Below are 20,530 nucleotides of genomic sequence, written 5' to 3' on the forward strand. Positions count from 1 at the left end.
TCACCCAGGGGCTGGAACATGGTACAACAGCTGCATTCAGGAGCAGAGTTAACTGTGCTTAAGGAGAGATAAGCATTTCCCCATGGGGTACATTGCACTAGGGAGAGGCAAGGTAGCCTTGTGGTTAAAATGCCCTGGACTGGCAGGCCAGATATCTTGGTTCAAAATCCCAGCTTCCCTCGGGCTCAGTTTCCCCATCTGTAAAGTGGATGAAGGGGACTAATCCTCCTCCTCTAGACTGCAAGCAGCATCTCAGCAGTTAGGGTATCAGACTCTGGACATACGAGTTCTATTCCCAGCTCTGCCATTGACTTTAGTGGAGGGCCTTCTCCCCTTACCCCTTTGATAGTAACTGTCTACCTGGTAAACTAAGCAGCAGCTGACCCCATTTCTCTTTTCAGGGAGCAATACACAGGCCACCTCTCCCTCCACCAACAGAAACTATGCAATGTTAGGGCCACCTCCTACATGTGGGTCCACGGTCAAGTTTAGGTTGGTGCTTTGGGCCTGCACTGAAGAGCAGTTCCCCAGCTCAGGCGATACTCCTGCAGGAGCCCCATGTTGGTAGAAGCTCTTGCAGCACAGGTCCATCTCTGTTATGATGTGGCGCATTCCCTTCAACAAAGCTCAGAAGCCACCTCCCCTAGCATTTCCCAGGACAGGACGCAGACTCAGGAGCTGCAGAACTTGCCAATACATTTTAATGTTTCAAAAAGATTTAGACAGGCTTAAACAGAGCGCACTTCCCTCTTCTGATGCACAGGCCTGGGGGGGCCTCCCCTAGCCCCCCCCACTGAGAACTGCTTCATCGTACAGGAGGTAAATATACATAGTTAACAGATGCTGGAGCACAGGCCTTAAGTCTGACACTCCTTTGGCACAGGAGTCCACAGGGAGAAGCCCAGGAAGCTGGGAACATTCTAGCCAGTTACCTGAAGTATCAGAGCTTGTCTCTTGACTATCACATGGACTCAGCCAGAAATACTAGACCCCCCCCCTTCCTCCTCCCCTGGCAGCATGATACCAAAAAGATTTTGATTCTCGGTTTGTGGGCTGACTCCACTGATGAAGTACATACTGAGCAGAGACAGGCTGTTAAGCAGCTGATAAGGAACACTGGGGAAAAGCATTTTTAACTGCTTGCCTGTGAAAGCACCAAGAGAAACCCACCTATGCATGTTGCCTCCACTCCAACATTCGCAAAAATAAGGCACATGAGCATTCCACTTTAACCATCCCCATCTCCCAGCCTGGCAGGATGATTCTGTGGCAAACCCTTTAGGCCTCTCCCAGCACTGTGCTAACATTGCGTCACAGGAAGCTCTGCCTCTTGAAGGTTTGAGAACAGCCTAAATTGGGTGCCCAATCCCAGAAGGATTCAGTGCACCTAACTGTAGGTGCTCCTAAAGGCTGCAGTCTCTGGGCTAGGTCCTCAATTCTGGCACAGAGAATGGTTACAATTGCAAGCAGTTGAGTTGTTTGAGGGCTGCTGGCAGGGCCCTGAAGTTGACAGAAGGCCAAACAACTCAGGCACCTTAAGGAACTGCCATCACAGCCTGTGCAGCAGTGAAACAGGAACATGGCCACCCTTTCCCCAACACGTTCTTTCCTAACAGTTCCAGATCTAGCCCTGGAGGTTGACAAAGACAGGCTGAGTTTAGTGATCATCACTAGCATCAGACTGAACCATGCTACCAGAGTAACTGTCTTTAACCTACATTGAGTTTAATTCCAAGGCTTCCCAGGATGAAGGTTTCTAGACAGACAAGAGTTAGAAGTGAACACCTGACCATGTGATGCAGTGCAAAGTGTGTCAGTGACAGGGTGAGGATTAACAGGCTCAGATTAGGCAATACCTTGCACATCACTTAGAGGGCAAAGTGAGAGGGAATAGTCTGCACTGGAGCAACCAATGAGACAGTGAGGTGAGGTATCAGACCTGTGGCATTTTAAGGAAGAGAGGCAGCCTCTGGAATAGACTGTCTTCCTGTTTGAGAAAGTCACACTTCCCAGAACTGAGATGTTAATTGTGAAATTGACAAGAAGCCAGGTTAGTGAAGGAGGTGTCTAAAAGGAAGTGAGGGCTCTGAGGGGAATTCAAAACAAGTATGAGACTTGCTGTCTTTTGTAAGAGTAGACAAGGAGTGAAAGGCACAACAAGCAGCACCAGGGTTCCCCCACCAAAGAGAGGTCTGTCCATGTTCCTTTAAGAACCCCTCTCCAATTTTAAGTTAGCTAGAGCCAAGAGTAATTAACACTCATTTACTTGTGAACATTTTTGTATGGGGAAGATCAGGAAGCCCTGGAGAAGTGACCCAACTTCATCTTAAAACCAACCACCTGGGTCATTAGCATAAAAACTGCTCTGTACATGGGGGAAGTCAGCTGAGAACTGAAGTGTTTGGACCACATTCCAAAGAGAATTAGAACTGCTTCACCACTATGGGAAGTTACAGTGCCTGCTCCCCCAGAAAAAAAAACAACAGACAGCTGGGGGAACAGTTGTGCCATCCCAGCACAAGGGTAAAGCTTATTCCATTGTGAGCAGTTCTCCCAGGCAGGGAGATTGAACTGATGTCTGCAGCTCAGCCATGCTGCCCTGCCACACAGAGCCCTTCATTCACCACCTTAGGAAGACAAACCAGTTGCATCAGCAGCTCCTGGAGCAGCAACGCAAATGACAGAAGGGGAACAAAAATGTGGCCTTCAATATATTAAAATATCATTCTTGTGCACAATACGACATGTATGAGGGTTTCATTCAGGTCTTATCACTCCCATAGATGGGGCATTTGGAAGGAAGGTGCAAGTTCAGTGCCCTCTGAAGCAAAATTCAAATTGTCCACCAGCTCTCAGGGGTTGTGGCTCTTTAGCAGAGTTAGAAGTTGAAATCCAGGCATCTGGCTGCCCATCCCCTCCTCCCCCATTTAAAGGATGCTGGGGAGTCATTCATGTCTGCGTTTGGAGGGGGGCACAAGATGGGGGGGCAGTTCTGCAGGCAGCTCATGCCCTTCTAGCTTCACCTTGATCAAGTGGTTGGCCAGGGCAAACTCCTCGTCATCTAAGAATCCATCTTTGTCCACGTCAGCCAGTTTCCAGATCTTGCCCAGGACAGTGTTGGGCAACTTGGATTTCACCATCTCCTTCTTGGCACTGGCACCTGTGATCTTACCATTGACAGGTGAGAGGGTGTAGAAGATCTCATCATAGCTGGGCTTGTCCTTTCCTACCACCCACTCAATGTCATCAATGCCCTCGCCAGCCCCCTCCCCATAGCCATGGCCAAAGGGCCCATTCATAGTGCCCTCAAAGGCCCCGCCCTTCACTGCCTGGGTGGGCATCTGAGACTCTTCCTGCCGCACCATCACCATGAGCCGGGCAATGTCATTGGCCAGCATGTCGTCCACTGCGTCCAGCAGCTTGGGCTTCAGGAGCTGGAACTTGCTGAAGTCTTGGCTCAGCAGGAGCTCCTGGGAAAGATGGCAGAGATCAGCATTCAGGGTGGGCTTTGGCACTTGGAGCAGCCCGCTCCCCTATCCTACCCAATACCCAGCAACTCCAACTCACTCCTCAATGCCCACATTTCCCTGCCCCTGTCCAGCCATGCCCAGCTGTCCCCAATCCCATCTATCCCCGAATCAGGCTGAAGTACACTCCCATCCAAAATCCCCCTATGCCCCTAAACAAGGCCATCCCTAACCCATCCCCAGTGCCCACCTTGAGCTGCACCCACTCAATCCATCTGTCCCCTCCTGGACCACTCCCCCCAGCCCCTGGATACAACCCTCATTCCAGACACCCAGGTCTTAGACTTTACAAGTGGTGCGTGAAGCACTGTCTGCAACCACCTGTGGAATGGAGGACAGCTTCCAAGTGGCACACTGAACCATGGGGAATGGGAAGTTATTGTTAAGGGCATATGGGGAAAGAAACCTTATTCCTAAGCAAGAAGCCAGGGATTCTCCACATTTGTGGATAGCTGGTAGCTTGTTTCAGTCTGCCCCAGAACAGCCCATGGTGTGACCTGCATGGAGGCCTGTTCACCTTCCTTAGGGAGTGGGATTTAAGTCATCCCAGACAGGAGATTAGCCTGTGGTTCCAGGAAGTATTTTAGATACAGGGAATCCCAAATCGCAGCACCTCTTGCTCTAACCCACTAGACCCCATTCTTCCCAGCACTGGGGACAGAACTCAGGAGTTTTGGCTCCCAGCACCCCCTGCTCTGAAAGGAAATGTATTCTCATGGGAAGATTAGCCCTGCTCTCAGGAGCCCCAGTCCTGGAGGGCAAGAGCCCTTTCCCTCCAGGCTACCAGAGAAGCCCAGCCACTGCCTTGTATCAGTGCCATGCTGGATTTAACAGTGGCATGGAGGGAATCTCTTGCCTCAAACATGAAGTCTTGGCCCAATTCTGAGCTGGAATCACAAGATCACCTGCGCAGCAGGAGGACCAGGTAAGACAGGGATGGTCCTAATCACCCATAGCGGGGGGGGGGGGGGCACTAATGGGATTCATTTCCATGCCAGAGGCTAGCCAGATAAGGCCACCAGCAAACAGGAGTCTCTGGGGCAAGCAAGAAGTTGACTATAGCTAACATCAGGTGCAGTGACTGAGCCTAGATATTTGATGAAAAATCAGGATGGCTCAAGGCCCAGTGTAAACTGCATTTCAGCCCCCACGCCCACAGCATGACTTCACACCTGCATCTTGCGCAGATTGGGGAAGTCCCCAGGTGAGATCTGATGCTCCCGCTCAATCTTCAAGTAGATCTCGCCCAGGTTGTTCACCAGCTCCTTCTTTCTGCTCTCCTTCCCAAAGACATTGGGCATCTCCTTCTTCAGAGAGGAGATTATGTAGGCATGGACCTAGGGAAAGGAAGAGATGAGCTAGGATGCCCGATTGACAGCATAATGTTCCCACTTCCCCTGCCCTAATACAGACACCACCACCCCCTGCCCATTCCTTCCCAGAGCAGGAAGTAGAATCCAGGTATCCTTGCTCCCAGCCTCACTGCTGCTCTAACCCACTTGACCACACTCCCCTCAGTGCCAGGAATAGAGCCTATGAGTTCGACTCCCAGTGAGATGCCCTAGTCACTCTACAAAACCCATGAGTCAATCTCAAAGGTAGTCCCATACATGGGGCAAGTAGCTTTATCCTCACTTTAGCAAGGGGAAACTGAGGTACAGGGGTGGGGAAGGGTCACCCAGCAGGGCAGGAGCAGAGCCAGGAACAGAATCACTTAACAGAACCTCCATCAGGTGCTGGGGAAGGAAACTTGATGGATCTAAAGGAGTTCAGTTGGAAAGCGTGAGGAATTTTGGAGATGACTGGAGGGGGTTTTGTTTGTTTTTTGAGTAAAGGAGGGGAGTATTTTACTTGGGAAATGTAAAATCTCACTGAGGTAGAAAATGTTTGGAGGATTCTCTTGTCAAACTCTTGCCAGTATATCAGTAGATACAATAAGATCCTTAGTCACTACCATAAGTCTTTACATGTCAGTTTTGCCTTCCTGCTTTCAGATGTCCCCTTCCTTTACTGTGTTAAAAAGCAAAGCTCTGATTGTTGGGCCCAGTCATGCAGGCCCTTGTGGGGTGGGGAGCTTCCATTATTTTAACACAGGGAGGGTTTGTAGCATGCTTCTTCCCCCCACAAAATCATTAGTATTTATATTGTGGCCAAATCTAGAATTGTTTGTTACTTGCATATGTATCTTACAAAAAAAGACTAAATCTGTTCATGGAAGATAGCAATTGATGGACCTATTAGCCAGGTTAGGCAGGGATGGTGTCACTAGCCTCTGTTTGCCAGAAGCTGGGAATGGGTGACAGGGAATGGATCACTTGATTACCTGTTCTGTTCATTTTCCCTGGGGCATGTGGAATTGGCCACTGTTGAAGACAGGCTACTGGGCTAGATGGCCCTTTGGTCTGACCCAGTATAGCTGTTCTTACATGCCCACCAGGAACCACTGCCTCAGGACCCAGCCTGCGGGGAAGCTTAGCCACAGACTGCTGGTGCCCCTCACTCCTGACCTGCAGTGGGAGTGGCTTTGCTTTGCTTCCCAGCCTCTTGCTCAATATTTCCCATAAATCCTCTGTCTCTATTTAGATATGGGCATTTGAGCATCACAATGGATTTTATCCTCACTACTGAAGTACAGGTGGGGAACTGGGCAAGTCTCTTCCCTCTGGGCATCAAGATCAGAGCCAGACTTGAACCCAGGTCTCCCAAGTGCCAAGTTAGACCTAGTAATTCATTCCCCATGGAATGCCAAGTGGGCTTAACTAGCACTAGCCTAGGGATCAAGTTTCAAGAGCATCTAGGTGACTTTAGTTCCTTAAACCCCATTGACTTTCACTGAGACTTCAGTTCCTGAGGCACTGATAGTTTTATCTTAAGACTGGAGTCTGAATGGGTGATGATAGCCTATGGAGCCCAAGCCATCAGATATTAAGGCCTGAAGACCCTTGATCTAGCTCAGCCTCTTGCATAAAAGGCCAGACAGAAAGGATGGTTTAGTAGTTAGGGCACTAGCCTAGGACTTGAGACCTGCATTCAGTCTGACCTTGGACAAGCCACTTTACTGCTCTGATTCAGTTTTCCAACCTATAAAATGGGGATACTGGCTCCAGGATGCCACAGGTATATTTAGGATTGTAAGGCACTAAAGTAGAGAGAACTTCACCTAGCTATATGGAGCCCATAATTTGTTTGAAACTATAGCATCTGTTTTGGAGCAACATGCAGTCCATTAAGACCCCACTTAATGGAGAATCCACCACATTCCTTGTGGAGTTCTTGCAGTCAGTCACCCTCACTGGGAAACATTTGCACCTTGCCAGTTTGAATGTCTTGCTTCATCTCATTCTGCCTTTTGCTTGATTGAAGAGCCACCTGCTATCAGAAATTTCTTCCTTAGACAGTGACAAGTCACCTCTTGGCCCAGGTCTACTGACTGCTGCCACTGTAGCTATGCTGGCAAATCACACCTGTTCTACACAGCTATGCTGACATGCCACCTCATTAGCAGGTTGGTGTGAGCTGCACCTATGCTAAGTGCCAAACAGTGTCCCTAGTGTAGCCCATTTTGCTCAGGAGGGCTGGAATGAGCCATATCCACAAGAGCAGTTTTGCCAGTATAGTTGCATGCACACTAGCAGTGCTTTGCCACTGCAGCAGACTGGAATTCCTGTAGTGCTTTGAGTGTAGGACCTGCTTTAGTCTCTGAAGAGTTGTGCCTGAGCAAGTCTTGCTGGCTTAGCAGATTTCCTGGGTTCATTTTTGAGATCTGTTCAAACTTCTCTGCTTTTAGAGCAGCAGTGATTTCAAAGTCTTCTTCCATCTGCAAGGCATGCTGGGATCACGAGGACCTTGGAATGGTTGGACTGCTTGTCAGTTGAAACCAGATTCTTGCCCTTTGCACGGCTCATTTAATGGTAAGATATTCTTCCCCCCTCCCCCACATGTTGCTGCACTGGTGGCTTTTATGCCTGCAGTGGTTGTGTGGCAGGACAAGGATGGAGTTTGTCATGGAAAGGCTATCCTGCCTGGGGCAGTCTTACTGTCAAACCAGTGCTATTTGGATCAGAATTCAGTCTTTATACTCCAGGAGTCAAGTTGGGGGAGGGAGGGACCAACTTGCAAGTTAGTCACATGCCAGACAGCCCCTCAAACTGCTTTTAAGCCAAGTGGACTAAGCTGGGAAGTCTCTTCCCCTCCCACAAGGTCAGTGGCAGAGCTAGGCATTTAACCCAAGTCTTCGACTCCCACTTGGTACCTTAGCCCACACTGCATCCCAAAGCATCATTTCAGGTGGCTAGTGTACATAGACTTGCTTTGAGGGGTGCAGCCTGGCATGACAGGATTAGACATTCAGTGTAAAGCTGTTTCCCCCCCCCAATCCAACTGGTGAGTCTGACAGTACTGGGGAAGTGGCAATCTAAGTGAAATGTCTGAGTCGGTGTCTGAACAGGTGTGTGCTGGGCATCTCACCTGGCCACTTGAATTAACTAACTCTACAGGGAGAGTTATTACAAACTAGTATCCAAGAAAGATGAATCCAAACTGGACCAGATGCAGAGGAGGGCTCTTAGGCTGATCAGGGGAATGAAGAGCCAATCTTACAAAAGGAGACAAAGAGCTGTGCTTGTTTAGTCTTGGGGGATAAGGAAAAACAAAGGCTAAGAGGGGATCTGATTGCTCTATAAATACATTTGGTGGTAAACCCCAGGGAGGGAAGAGAACTATAGACGCTCAAAAACAATATTGGTACAACAAAACAAACTGACCAGGAATCCACTGAGGCTGGAAATAAGGAGATTCTGGAACAGCCTCCCAGTAGGAAGACAATCTAACTAGTTTGGAGCTGATTCAGTTTGACCAGGATGTGACTACAGCTGCCCACAATAGCAGGGACTGGATGCCATGACCCAGGTGGTCCCATCCATTTATGTTCCTACACATCTGATGACTTAAAACATGCTGTAACTTAAAGTACTACAGTCATGGACACAGAACAAGAATTTGATCCGTTAGACTAATCAGAGTTAGGGTTTGAAATTGCACTGATTTTAGAAGGCCTGGCCAGCTAGATAGATTTGTTCCTTCTAACGTGGATTGTGCTGAAATCAAGCAGCAGTTTGGATCTTTGAGAAGCCTAGTGCCAGCTCTGGCTTCAGGAGCTATTTCTGACCCATGTCAATGCTGAGCCCTGTGATTTCTCTGAAGCAATCAAGATTTTTACAGCTCCTTCCAGCTAGTTCAAAGAGAAACTGAAAACAGACATAAAAACAGCTGTGTTCCCATAAAGAGCTGCACTTCTCTAGCTAGGCTTGTGAGCAAATACCTTATCTGCAAGAGTGATGCCTTAAAGAGATAATGCCCAGAACAGTGCAGAGTCCATTGCAAGGTAAAGAGTTTAAGGCCACTGGGGTTTAAGGTGGAATTTCCTCAGCATGGCTGAGAAATTTCCATAATTTCTTTCCCAAAACTGACGCAAGACTCTCCAGCAAGGAATGTTAATCTGAGGGGTTTCCCTGCTGTAAAATGCAGCTGTCAGTTAGTAGGCTGTAGCAGAGCCAGGAATAGAATCTAGAAGATCCCAATTCTATCACAAAAGCCATACTTTTTGACTAGAGTGCCATTAGTTTGAATGGAGTGGTGAGACCAAACCACTGCAGGTTAGCAGGCAGTACAAGCTATGCCTCACCTACTCTTGGATTGGAGCCATGGCTGTTATCGCACTAGGAGCTTGCACTAAATGCCAGATACTTGCTGCACCAGTGCAGCATCTACATTAGGGTGTTGTATTGACACGCTAAAGCAGTGGAAACATGGATTGGGAGTCAGGACTCCTAGGTTCTCTTCCAGCTCTGGGTGGGGATACGTGGTCTAGTGGGTTAGAGCAGGGAGCTGGAGACAGCACTGGTGATTGCTATTCCCAGGTCTACTGTGCAACCTTGAATAAGCCCCTACCCTGCTTGATGTCTCTTCCCACCCTGTGGATATTCAGGCTGAGCTCTCTGGGGCAGGTATTGTCTCATTAGGGCTCTGCAGTGAATACTGTAATGTCTCCCCCTCCCCCATCTTTGCTAAGGACTCTGATCTCAATCTAGGGGGAGAGGTGCCTGCAGACACCTGGCACAATAGGCACATCCCTGCACTTGGTCAGGGGAACTCTGAAATGCTATATTAATGCTAGTCAAGTACCACCCTTGGTCAGAGAAGGCTTCATCTAGACCAAATCCCACCCATGTAGCACTGTCTGTGGCTCACTAGAGGGAATGCTTGGGACACTGTACCTTGGCTAGCCTGGCTCTCTTGATGAGGTCATTGAGCTTGCGGAGTGCAGCATTCCTGGGCAGGGACTGGATATCTTTGAAGAGATCCTGCTCTTCTGCTTCAAAGAGCTTCCTGTTGTCAGGGATGAGGAGTGGCTGGGACCAGAAGGAGCCAATGTAGACCCGCACCACCTCTGGGGTGTTTATGATCTTCCCCAGTGACCACATGAGGGCACCGTAGACCCGCATTAGCTGTTGTGTCTCAATCTGGTCAGCTTTGTTCAGCACCACCCGGATCTTGTCCTCATGGTTCTTCAGGGCCTTGATCACCTCTGAAAACTCATCTGAGATGTCCAGCTTGTGAGCATCGAAGAGGAGGATAATACGGTCCACACGCTCCGCAAACCACTCCAGTACCGCAGCGAAGTCATAGCCTGCGAGAGAGAGGGATGTTTATACACAAAGACTGCAGCTAAGGCAGCAGCTAGAGAGGAGAGCATCAACTTGGGACTCTGGAGACCCTGGGTCTACACTCCCAGGCCTGTCACTGACCCTGACAAATCATTGCCCCCATGCCTCAGTTTCCTCTCATCTTTGTTTTACTCATTTGTGTTGGGGTAGCACCTAGGAGCCCCAACACCAGGCACGGAACAGAAGTTGTGCTATGCACTACACAAACTGACTACTTTGGGAGTTCTCAGAGGCAATCTATTAGACTGCACACTTTGGATCAGGGACTGAATTGTGCCCACACCACCTAGCACAACAGGATCAGATGAACTACCAGTCAGTGCAAGCTATACTACACATCTGGGAAACTGAATGTTCTAGAACCCCAGCACATGCCACAGGATTAGATAGGTGAAGTGTTGGTGCTGAGCTCTCCACACACTATTTTTCCAATCTTAGATCTCAAAGATCTTCAGAAAGATCTCATTACCCCTGGTTTAAAGATAAGGGAAAGTTTAAGGCCAGAAGGGACCATCAGATCTAGTCTGGCCTCCTGTCTATCAGGCCATTCAGTTTCACCAGATACCCCAATACCAAACTGAACAATTGAGTTAAACCAAAGCATTTCATCCCTCAGGAGATGAACCTGTTGTGAGCCCCAGTTAGAAAACAAGAGAAACCAAAGGGCTGTCAATGCCAGAGGCCCCTGCAATGGCAGGGAATTGCTGCAGTGAGACACCTAGTGATACCAGCAGATGACCCATGCTGCAGAAGGCAACCTCTGCCTGTGCAAGGCCCACCCCTCCCCCCATTTCTGCAAATCTGACCTGGAAGGGAGGAAAGTGTCTTCTCCCAGGATCAACCAGCAGGCCAGTTGCCAACCTAGGAATAAAGCTCTCTGGAGCAAGAACTGTGTTGACAGGCTCTGGTCCATGATGGGGCTCCTACACATTACAGGTCTCCCAAGTCCCAGGCCTGTGCTTTGGCCACTAGGCTGTTAGTGTCAGCAGAAATAGTGGTTACCACAGGAATGACTGAGCATCCTCCACATTCCTGAGACTGAAAACCCTCCTGGAACTGCAAACCCCATGTGAGTGAGTCTGCAATCAGACTTTCTGTAGCAGGAGCATGGCCTGCTACTTTAACCTCTAGTAATGCTAGAGACAGTGCTGTATGGCTGCTACCTGCAGTAGTGGATGCACTCCAGTCTAAGAAATCTTGCTTCCAGCAGTACAGTGCCATGTGAACACAGGATGCCCCAAGCAGATATGCAAGTTACACAAGAATTGCTTAGCTCAAAGTGCTGCCACCTCTGGCGTGAAGCCAACTGAACAGCACCCAGCAACACTATGCAGATATATCCCACACACTGCAAGGGAGGGATTTTTGTAAAGGCTGATGTAGTTACTGAAGTTAAGTTTTTTGTCCTAGCAAGATCCTAACACCTGACAATGGTCTTCACAAAAGGATTGTCTCCCATTTGAGAGCCAGCTAAGCTTTGCTCCCCATCTCATCTGGGAAATTGCACCTACTGCCACAGAGCTTATGAACTGCACCTCAGGGTGATAACTAGAGCTGGACAAGGACTTTTTGGTCCATTGGCAATTTTGAAAGAAACTTGTTCTGCGTTGAACTAAGTGTCTTGAATTTTAATAAGCTTCAAGGAAACTGAGAAAGGACATTGAAGTGTTTTGTTCAAACCGTGTCAGTCAGTTTAAAACAATGCAGCAAAACTGCCATGAAAGCTTCTCAGAGGTTGGACCAAGATATTACCTCACCAACCCTGTCTTATGAATTTGTGAAGCATGTTATTGAATTTGCATTTTCACCGAAGAGTTTTACCAAAAAAATTCACCCACATCTAATAACTCAGGGAAAGTGCCACCTACCTAGGGCACCTAGGCCCCAAGATCACAGCACCTTTGTGCTAGGTACACTACAGTAAGAGCCTCCTGGAGAGCTTATAATCTAGCTAGGCCCAAGTCACATCTTGAGCCTGGCTGCATGGCAGCTATGTTGCCACCATACCCTTTTGCAAAACAATCAGATGTCACTGTCAGCACTGCAGGAAGGACTATTCATGCTGACTTTCAACATCTCAGCTCTCTTCCAGACATGTCAAACCCCCACCAAAAAACCCAGAAAATGGGTTGTGTTTTAATTGGCTTGTGAGTTGCTTGTTGGCTAGTAGCTTGCTGCCTTTTTTTTTAAAATAGGCTCTGGGCAAGGAGGGGTGAGAGTTAGGGGTGCACAGCAGTCCCACCACAGTCCAGACTGCACACTGTGGGATCTAGTCAGAGTGTTGGGGTTCTTAGGGATTGGCTTATTTTGAAATAGGATTAGCTTGATTTACAGTGTGAAAGTTGGCAACTGTAACATCCTGTATTTGTGCATTTGGAGAGACATCAGGATGCCTGCATTTAAACCTGTCACTAAAAAGGTGTAATTGCACACCAGGCAGACTCCATGATCAGCCAGCAGAATCTCTCTACATGAGAGAATTGGTGGTTGGGGTTAAGACATTGGACTGGGACCCTCAGGTTTGATTCCCAAACTCTTCTACAGCCTTCATGTTACTTTGGCCAAATCCTTCCCCCTGTGCCTCAGCTCTATTTAGACTTAGTAAGCGACTCTGCACACTAGGTGCTATATCTCAGTGGTTTACAGTCTTAGTTTGTGGACCCCTACAAAATTTTAAAAGGAGATAGACCCATTTGGAAATCTGTTGTGTATATATTGCTGAATTCTACTCAGTTTCCAGTCTAAGTCTTTCATGGACCCCTCAATCTGTGGATCACATATTGAAAGCCACTGCTATACACACACACCACAGTATCTAAGAGTTACTGTAATACAAATGTAAAACAGATATAAGATCCTCTACACAGAGAGCTAACCTTTAGCCACTCATTCAATAAAGAGTCACTTCAATCATCACTCCCCTTCCCATATTTAAAGGCCTCAATCTCCAATGCCTTTATAGCCTCTCCTCTTGAGGCAGGGCAGTACTATCATCCCTATTGTACAGATGGTGGCAGAGACTGAAGGACTTGGGCAAGGTCACATGGAAAGTTGCATGAGCTAGGAGACCTGGGTTCAACTCCCAAGTGCTAAGATAGCTCCCTAAGTACACTACACCATCCATCCTTCCTCTCCAGGGCAGTATATAGAAGTGATACTGACTTCACTCTTGAAGAAGAGACTAAATCCATTCTGAGAATTCCTAGCATTCAGCTGAATGCTAGCACACACTTTATAAAGCGACTCAAATCTCAGTCTCCTGAGAATAAAGTCCTTTAGCTAGGGTTATTGTGGCAAAGAGATGGGTAGTTTCTGGAGCTTTCAGAGGGACTCAACAGTATTCACTAGTAAGAAGAGTCCCTCAATCATTCTAAGCAGCAGCCCCACTGCTATGCAAACTATGTTGGACACTATCTGATTTTCCCCTCTTCATCCACAGGCCTCACTTTACAAAGGAGCATTATTCTCAAATAGGGAAATGAGCGGGAAAGGGGTATGACTTCTCCAGGTCTCACAGTAGGCCAGGGGCAGAGCTAGGAACAGAACCCAAGTTGGAGTCCTAATCCAGTGTGCCTGCCCACTAGGTTATATTGCCTGCCCTAAGCTCAAGAACTCAGACTAAACTTCAGAAGAGGTGGCACTGGTAAGCATCCTACAGCAGTTACACTTCTTGCCCTTCTAGAGCACTTCAAATACAAAGGCTCCAGATACCTGGTATCAAGAAGGGAGTGATGTGATGTACTCCAGAGTCAGTTTTACTGCAGTAGTGCCTAAAGGGCCTGCACCAGCTGAGATCAAGACCTCATTGTGCCTAGACACCCCCTGACTTAGAGCTTGCAGCATAAGAGAGTAGAGGGGAAACAGACACAAGGGGAAGGCACTTGTCACAGCAAAGATCACTGGCAGCACTAGGAAAAGTACCCAGGAGTGAACTCCAGTGACTAGAGCAAGGCAGCTGGGACTAGGTTATCTCCCCAGATTCAAAGACACGCTTCTCAAGTTTAGTTGCACAGCAGAATGGAATCCCTTATGTCATGGGAGAATCCCAGTTGCCTCCACCTCCTACATCTGGCTGCGTACACAGGATTGGATTGTAAGTACTCAATTCCATTGCTCTGCTGATGAACTATGTACTCAGACTGGCAACATGAGTTCAATTTACTGACAATGAACTGAAAACGGGAAGTAACCGACCATGTAGTTCTGAGAAGCCAAAGGGGAATTCTGTCTAAGAGACAACATTACAAACCAACCAATATACCAACAGCTGCCAGTTCCTCTGGAGGAACCCCAAAAGGCAAAGACCTGCATTGTATGGGCACTGCCAACTCACAAGATGTCATTTCTTAAATACTTGGCTTCCAGAACCATATTACACAACACTCCTTAAAGAGTCTCATGGTCAGAAGGGAGAGTTTGAAAGTAGGACTACTAAAGCCCCAAGACAGATGACAAACCAGATCTGTCTTAATCTCAGGATTACTTGAAGCCCCAGCCTACTTTCCTAGTGCTTGGGCCTGTCACTTATGTCCCAGAAGTTATATTGTGAAATAACCTAGCTTTTTCTTGACTACAAGCCATCATGTTTTGTATGATCAATTGGTTTTAGAAGTTTGGGGTACTCTTATTTACCACAAAGTACAATACACATTAAGGCCAATACAAAAACCAAGGGTTGCTGAAGTTATGGCAGCATGGCTAGTGGTAAGGACAGGGGAATCAAGTTAGGACACTTCAGTTTTATCACAAGCTCTGCAAAATTCACTATACTGGGACCTTTGGCAACGTAAGCTTGAGAGTACACCCCCCTCTTGAGGGGCATCTGGAGGTTTAACCTGCACAGAACATGGATAAGGCATTATGCTCCTTTAAAGCAAGGCAGAAAGAATGCAGCCCTTTAAGAGACCTGTCTTTGAATTGAAGACAGTTGTGTGCTCCCTTACTATCCCTGGCTGCTGAACCACACCTGACAGGTACAATACACAGTGCTGTCGCAATCTTGACCTGACATATTTCCCCACAGAGGAAAGCACTCAGTATTACCCAGTGGTGAGCTGCAGCTCGTTTGTACCTGTTCGCTAGAACCAGTTGCTAAAATTAGGTGCCGGTGGAGAACTGGCTGTTAAAGAGCCAGGCAGGTAGGAGAACAACTCTGGTCCGTGGGCCAGATGTGGCCTGCGGGACCATCCTGTCCCCCACTTGAGCTCCCAGGATTCCCTGCTCCCCCCCACAGAGCCGCAGCATGGCCAGCCGCTGCCAGCTGGGCAGCTCAGCTGAGCTCCAGCTTCGATCTGCTGCTTTGAGCGGCTGCCAAGGTAAGGGGGGGCTGTGAGCTCTGGGGCCACCTGGGGCAGAGGGGAGAGCAAGTGGGGCAATTTGCCCCAGGGCCAGGTCCTGCAGGGGTCCCCAGCCCCACGAGGATGTCTCCCCGGGCTCTCTCCCGCTTCCCCCACCCCACAGAGCTGCAGCATGTCCAGCAGCTGGGCAGCTCAGCTGAGCTCTGGCAAGATAAGGGGGGCTGTGAGCTCTGGGGGCAAGTGGGGCAATTTGCCCCGGGCCCCTAGCCCCACAAGGATTCCCCTCCACCCCCTGCAGTGCGGCCAGCAGCTGGGCTGCTCAGCTGAGCTCCTGAGTTGTCCTGCTGCTTTGAGTTGCTGGTAAGGTAAGGGGGGGACTGTGAGCTCCAGGGGGGCAATGGGGCAATTTTCCCCCAGCCCTGCAGGGGCCCCTGGCCCCACAACTATGTCTCCTCCCACCCTGGCCCCTCCCCTGCTTCCCCCCCTTAAATCAGAACTTTTTATAGGGAACCAGTTAAGATTTTGGCATATTCTGGTGAGTACAGGGTGCATTGTGCAGGTTGGCTCTCCCCACCTATCTGCCTTGACTCACATTAGTCAATTGCAGAGTCAGGAATGGAGAGAATTGGAGATCAGTGCTCCTACAATACATGAGAATGTTAGACACATTCCAATCCCACAGCTGCTTGTGAATCAGCAAGTCTGATCCCTGCTATGGGTCTGCTCTTTTTTTTTTTTAAAAAGCAGTGTTAAGAAAGTTCTCCTTTAACTTCCTCCTGGAGTTGTGGCCTGTTTGGTCAAATGAGGAACTCTCTCCCACAGCCTCTCAGTTTCTCCTGGGTAGAGCACAATTAGAGGTTAAGAAAAGTCATGGACACTGCATGGGACTGTTCAAGGGGAGCAGATTTGTCTTTGCATTGCTCCACTCACAGGAGAAGCAATCTATAGGTAAGGTTGGGTTATATCATGGTGACAAGGACACAAACAAATTGTGCCTTGGCTGGCAAGTTTTGCCAAGTAGGGTTTAAAGAAAGTCCTTGTCTTCCCCGTGACAGAAACTCAAGCAGAATCAGTGGCCCACAAACTTCCCATGTTTCTGCAGAACTGCAAGTTTGCGGTGTTGTACCCACAATATTAGAGCTCTGTGTAAGCTTGAAAGGTTGCCTTTTCCACCAATAGAAGTTGGTCCAATAAGGATTACCTTGTGTCTCAACTGTAAGAGACCTAAGAATCAAGTCCATTATCCTATTCCCCACTTTCCACCCCCAGTAGCCTGCAAGCTTTTGAATTGGGTGCTAGAGTACAGTCCTTGATCCACTGAGACCTGGTCTAGTTGAGCATCCACCTATTGTCTCTTGTCCTTTGCTTATGTATTTGGGGACAGGGATCTTTGAGCTGTTAGTGTACAGTACCTGGCATAATGGGGTCCTGCCCATGTCTGGGGCTTTGGGTACTACCACAAGACAAGCTGAAAATGTAACAACTGAGGGTATGGCTACACTTATGGTTTGCAGCACTGGTCATCCAGCTGTGTAGGAGCAGCGCTGGTGTGTGGCCACATTTGCAGCATTAGCAGCGCTGTTGGGAGTGATGCATTATGGGCAGCTATCCCAGCATTCAAGTGGCCGCAACATGCTTTTCAAAAGAGGTGGGGTGGAGTGGGGTCTAGTGTGACAGGGAGCGGGGGGGAGAGAGAGTGGATTTTTGGAGCCAACACTGTGTGTTTAGCTTCCTGCCTTGAAAAAATCAGAACATTTTTCTGACCCCTTAGTCTTAACTCTTAATTGCAAACAGCCTGCAGCCAACACGACTCCCTGCTGTTTCATTCGCTCCCTGCCTGCCTCTCATTTGATTGTTTACAGCCAGGTACAGATGATCACAGCAAACAGGCGCTCTGTTTCTTAGATAAGCAGCAACGGCAACGGAGCTCCGCGGAGCTCATTCACAACAAAACAGAGAGGCTGCATAACAAAACAAAGAGTAACTTATAAAAGCATTCTGGGATACATCCTTATACCCTGGAGGTGTTGGCCACACTTGATGACCAGCACTGCAGCACCAGCGCTGGAATCCTTATTCCCCATGCTGAGTGAGGTGTACGGCCAGCGCTGCAGCCAGGGAGTTGCAGCACTGGAAGTGCCCTGCAGGTGTGGCCACTTACTAATTGCAGCACTGGTGGAGGCTTTCCAGCACTGCAAATCGCCAGTGTAGCCATACCCTGAATGTTCCCTGGGCACATCAGTGACTCTTGGAACTCTGCTAGGCTCCTTACGTGACACCAAGTTCCACAGGAAACTACATTTGTAGAGGAGTTTCTTCCCTTTCATTTTGAAATTTGGTGCTCCTCATTCAGTGTTCCCATTTCTGGCTAGCCAGAGCTGTTCTCTTTACTGAGGTTATACAGGACAGGAAGTCTACATCATGTAGTAAACAAGTTGCAGTGCACTATGCATTGTAATAAGTTACTCTGTTGCCACTTTGCAATGTAGTTTAATAAAGTTTTACAACGGTTTTGCATGCAGCAATTGGTCACTTGGGAGGCTCATCTCAAGTCAGTGGGTGGTTCTGCTTGATTTCTCACATCCAGTGCTTCCCCCAAAAATGTGCTGCATTTCGGAGTAACATTTGTATCAGAGGCTGAAGTAACTGCCTTATCTGGGGGCAAGGCCTTGAAGTTAACACTGGCAAAGCTAGTTTCAGTAGTGAATGGTGGAATGTTACAAGGGATGGTGGAATGCTACATGTTAGCTATGTTTGTGCAACAGATCCTAGACTCCAGAGCTTGTCAGCAACTGAGTTAGTCATTTAGAGGCTACAGCAGTGATCAGCCTTTTTATGCCCAAGATCACTTTCTGAATCTATGGGCAACCCAGGATCCATCCCACCCCTTCTGAGGCTCTGCCCCCCTCGCTTGCTCTCCCTCACCCCTCACTCACTTTCACCAAGCTGGTTAGGGGGGTTGGGAGGGCATGTGAACTCTGAGCTGGGTCCGAGGGGTTTGGCATATGGGAGGGGGCTCTGGGCTGAGCCTGGGGCAGGGGTTGTGGTGCAGAAGGGGGTGAGGGATGCAAGCTCTAGGGTGTTTGGGTGCAGAAGGAGGTGCAGGGTTCTGGGAGGGGGTCAGGGCTGGGGTGTGGCTCCTACCAGGCAGCCCTTACCTCTGGCAGCCCCCATAGGTACTGCAGTGTGGCTGCCGTTAAGACAGGCTCCCTGCCTACCCTGGCCCCATGCTGCTCCTGGAAGGGACCAACATGCCCCTCTGGCCCAAGGGGAGGGTGTCAGTGGGCATATGGCTCCAAACACTGCCCACTGCAAGGACCACCCCTGCAGTTCTCCTGGCCAATGGAAGCTGTGGGGGTGGTGCTTTCAGGCACCTTGCCCCGCCTCCACTCCAAGGGCTGCACTGGGCACTTCTGGGAGTAGTATGGGACTGGGGTAGTCAGGGAGCCTGCCTTAGTGGCAGCCACACTGCACTGCTGGAGACTGCAATTGACTGGGAGATCCTCTATGATTGACCAGTCAATTGCGATTGAACAGTTGGTGACTACTGGGCTAGAGGTGCCTTTGATTTGCTCCCAAAGGCAAAACCAAGTGGAGTGTAACTGGCTGTAGCATCTTGAGCTGACAGCCACACACACCCCTTCCCACATTCAAAAAAAATCACTAATGATCTTCTCAGGGCCAGCCTACACAAAATGCCTCTCCCTTGGTGTTGTTGGGAAGCCCTTGTTCAACTAGCTTTTCCCCTTACAAAGCAGTCCATATTTGTTAATAGAGTAGGGACTGCTGGTTAAATGGTGCTGCCAGCTACTGTACTGGTGCATTAGAGGCCCCAGAATTCACTGCTACAAGTCAGAGGTAGAAGACTACAGTTTATGCAGCAAGCCAGCCAAATTCAGCTATTGAAAATCTCATTTTAGGCATTGTATAAAATCTCAGCCAACTCAAAATCATTTGAAGTGTTGGAACATTCAGCCATGCACAGAACTTAAATCCCCACAGCACCTCTGTAGCTGAGAAAGACAGCCCTCATATGTTCACCAGCCCCTTCCTACTCCAGTTACGTGGACTGGATTTGGTTTTGATTTGAGCAATGCTCTTACAACACAGAATAGAAGTTTGCATGTAGCAGACTCCAGATTTCCTGTGACTCAGCAAGACCCACAATGGAAGGCAATATTGTGCAGAACAGTTATGTAAATCAGGAACAGAAAGAGTTAAGCAAGCTGTGCTAAAAGCTGTTCTAAACAGCAAGTTCCCAGCTGACCTGTGCATTCTTGAGATGCTCTGATATGCACTTATGCCTTAGCAGTATGGTCAGACTGGGGAAGCCAGGACTCTTCATTTTAAATTCCCCTGCTGAGTTAAGAGTAAATTACAACTCTACAACTTCCAGTCTCAGTTCTGCCACTGAAAACTTGGCAGACCTTCACAAGAAAGTGTTAGCAGCATCAGGTAGAAGTAGATCAAGCCAGCCCTTCTGCACAGCAGTCCAGCACTACTCAAAGCTCTTTACAGGCAGACTATCCAAGGGCATTCATTTGCTTCAGACCACATGGAGTGGAAGGGATGCAGGGCCACTCACTCTAGAATGTGGGTTTAATCCCTAGACAAGATTATGGGAAATCACTAGCATCTGAGGTGAGAGGAGCTAGTGGGTCTGCGCCCATGAACAAGGTGTGTGTCCAAGTCACCAACAGAACTGCTGGTTGTGTCAGCAAGTCCACCCATGTCTGCCCCTTCATAACCTTGGAACCTGATCCCTCCCTAGTCCACCTTCCCTGGAAAGTAAAGATTGTTCTCTCTGGCTTTATAAGTGGGAAAACTGAAGTATAGAGATAAAGCAGTTTTCCCCAAGGCCACAGGGAGTCTGGAAATTGAAGCCAAGTACTTTGCCCCCTGTCCAGCACTTTAACCACAGGGACAACATAGGGCACAGATGAAGTTACCACTCCTGCTTATGAAGAAAGGTCCTTAAACC

At 48.6% G+C, this 20,530-nt stretch overlaps 1 protein-coding gene across 2 annotated transcripts in view; it reads right to left on the reverse strand.

Moving 5' to 3' along the window:
• Positions 1-683: 683 nt before the first annotated feature.
• EHD1 (EH domain containing 1) overlaps positions 684-20,530 on the reverse strand; it is a 33,174-nt gene continuing 13,327 nt past the window's right edge. For both annotated transcript variants that reach the window (XM_039481189.1, XM_039481188.1), the window contains exons 4-6: positions 9,803-10,215; positions 4,700-4,864; positions 684-3,470 (exon numbers count right to left, since the gene is read on the reverse strand). In XM_039481189.1, coding sequence (XP_039337123.1) covers positions 2,946-3,470; positions 4,700-4,864; positions 9,803-10,215 — 1,103 coding nt within the window. In that variant the 3' untranslated portion in view covers positions 684-2,945. The remainder of the gene's footprint in view (positions 3,471-4,699; positions 4,865-9,802; positions 10,216-20,530) is intronic.

Source organism: Mauremys reevesii, linkage group 7, assembly GCF_016161935.1.
Source record: "Mauremys reevesii isolate NIE-2019 linkage group 7, ASM1616193v1, whole genome shotgun sequence".
Classification (NCBI taxonomy): domain Eukaryota; kingdom Metazoa; phylum Chordata; order Testudines; family Geoemydidae; genus Mauremys; species Mauremys reevesii.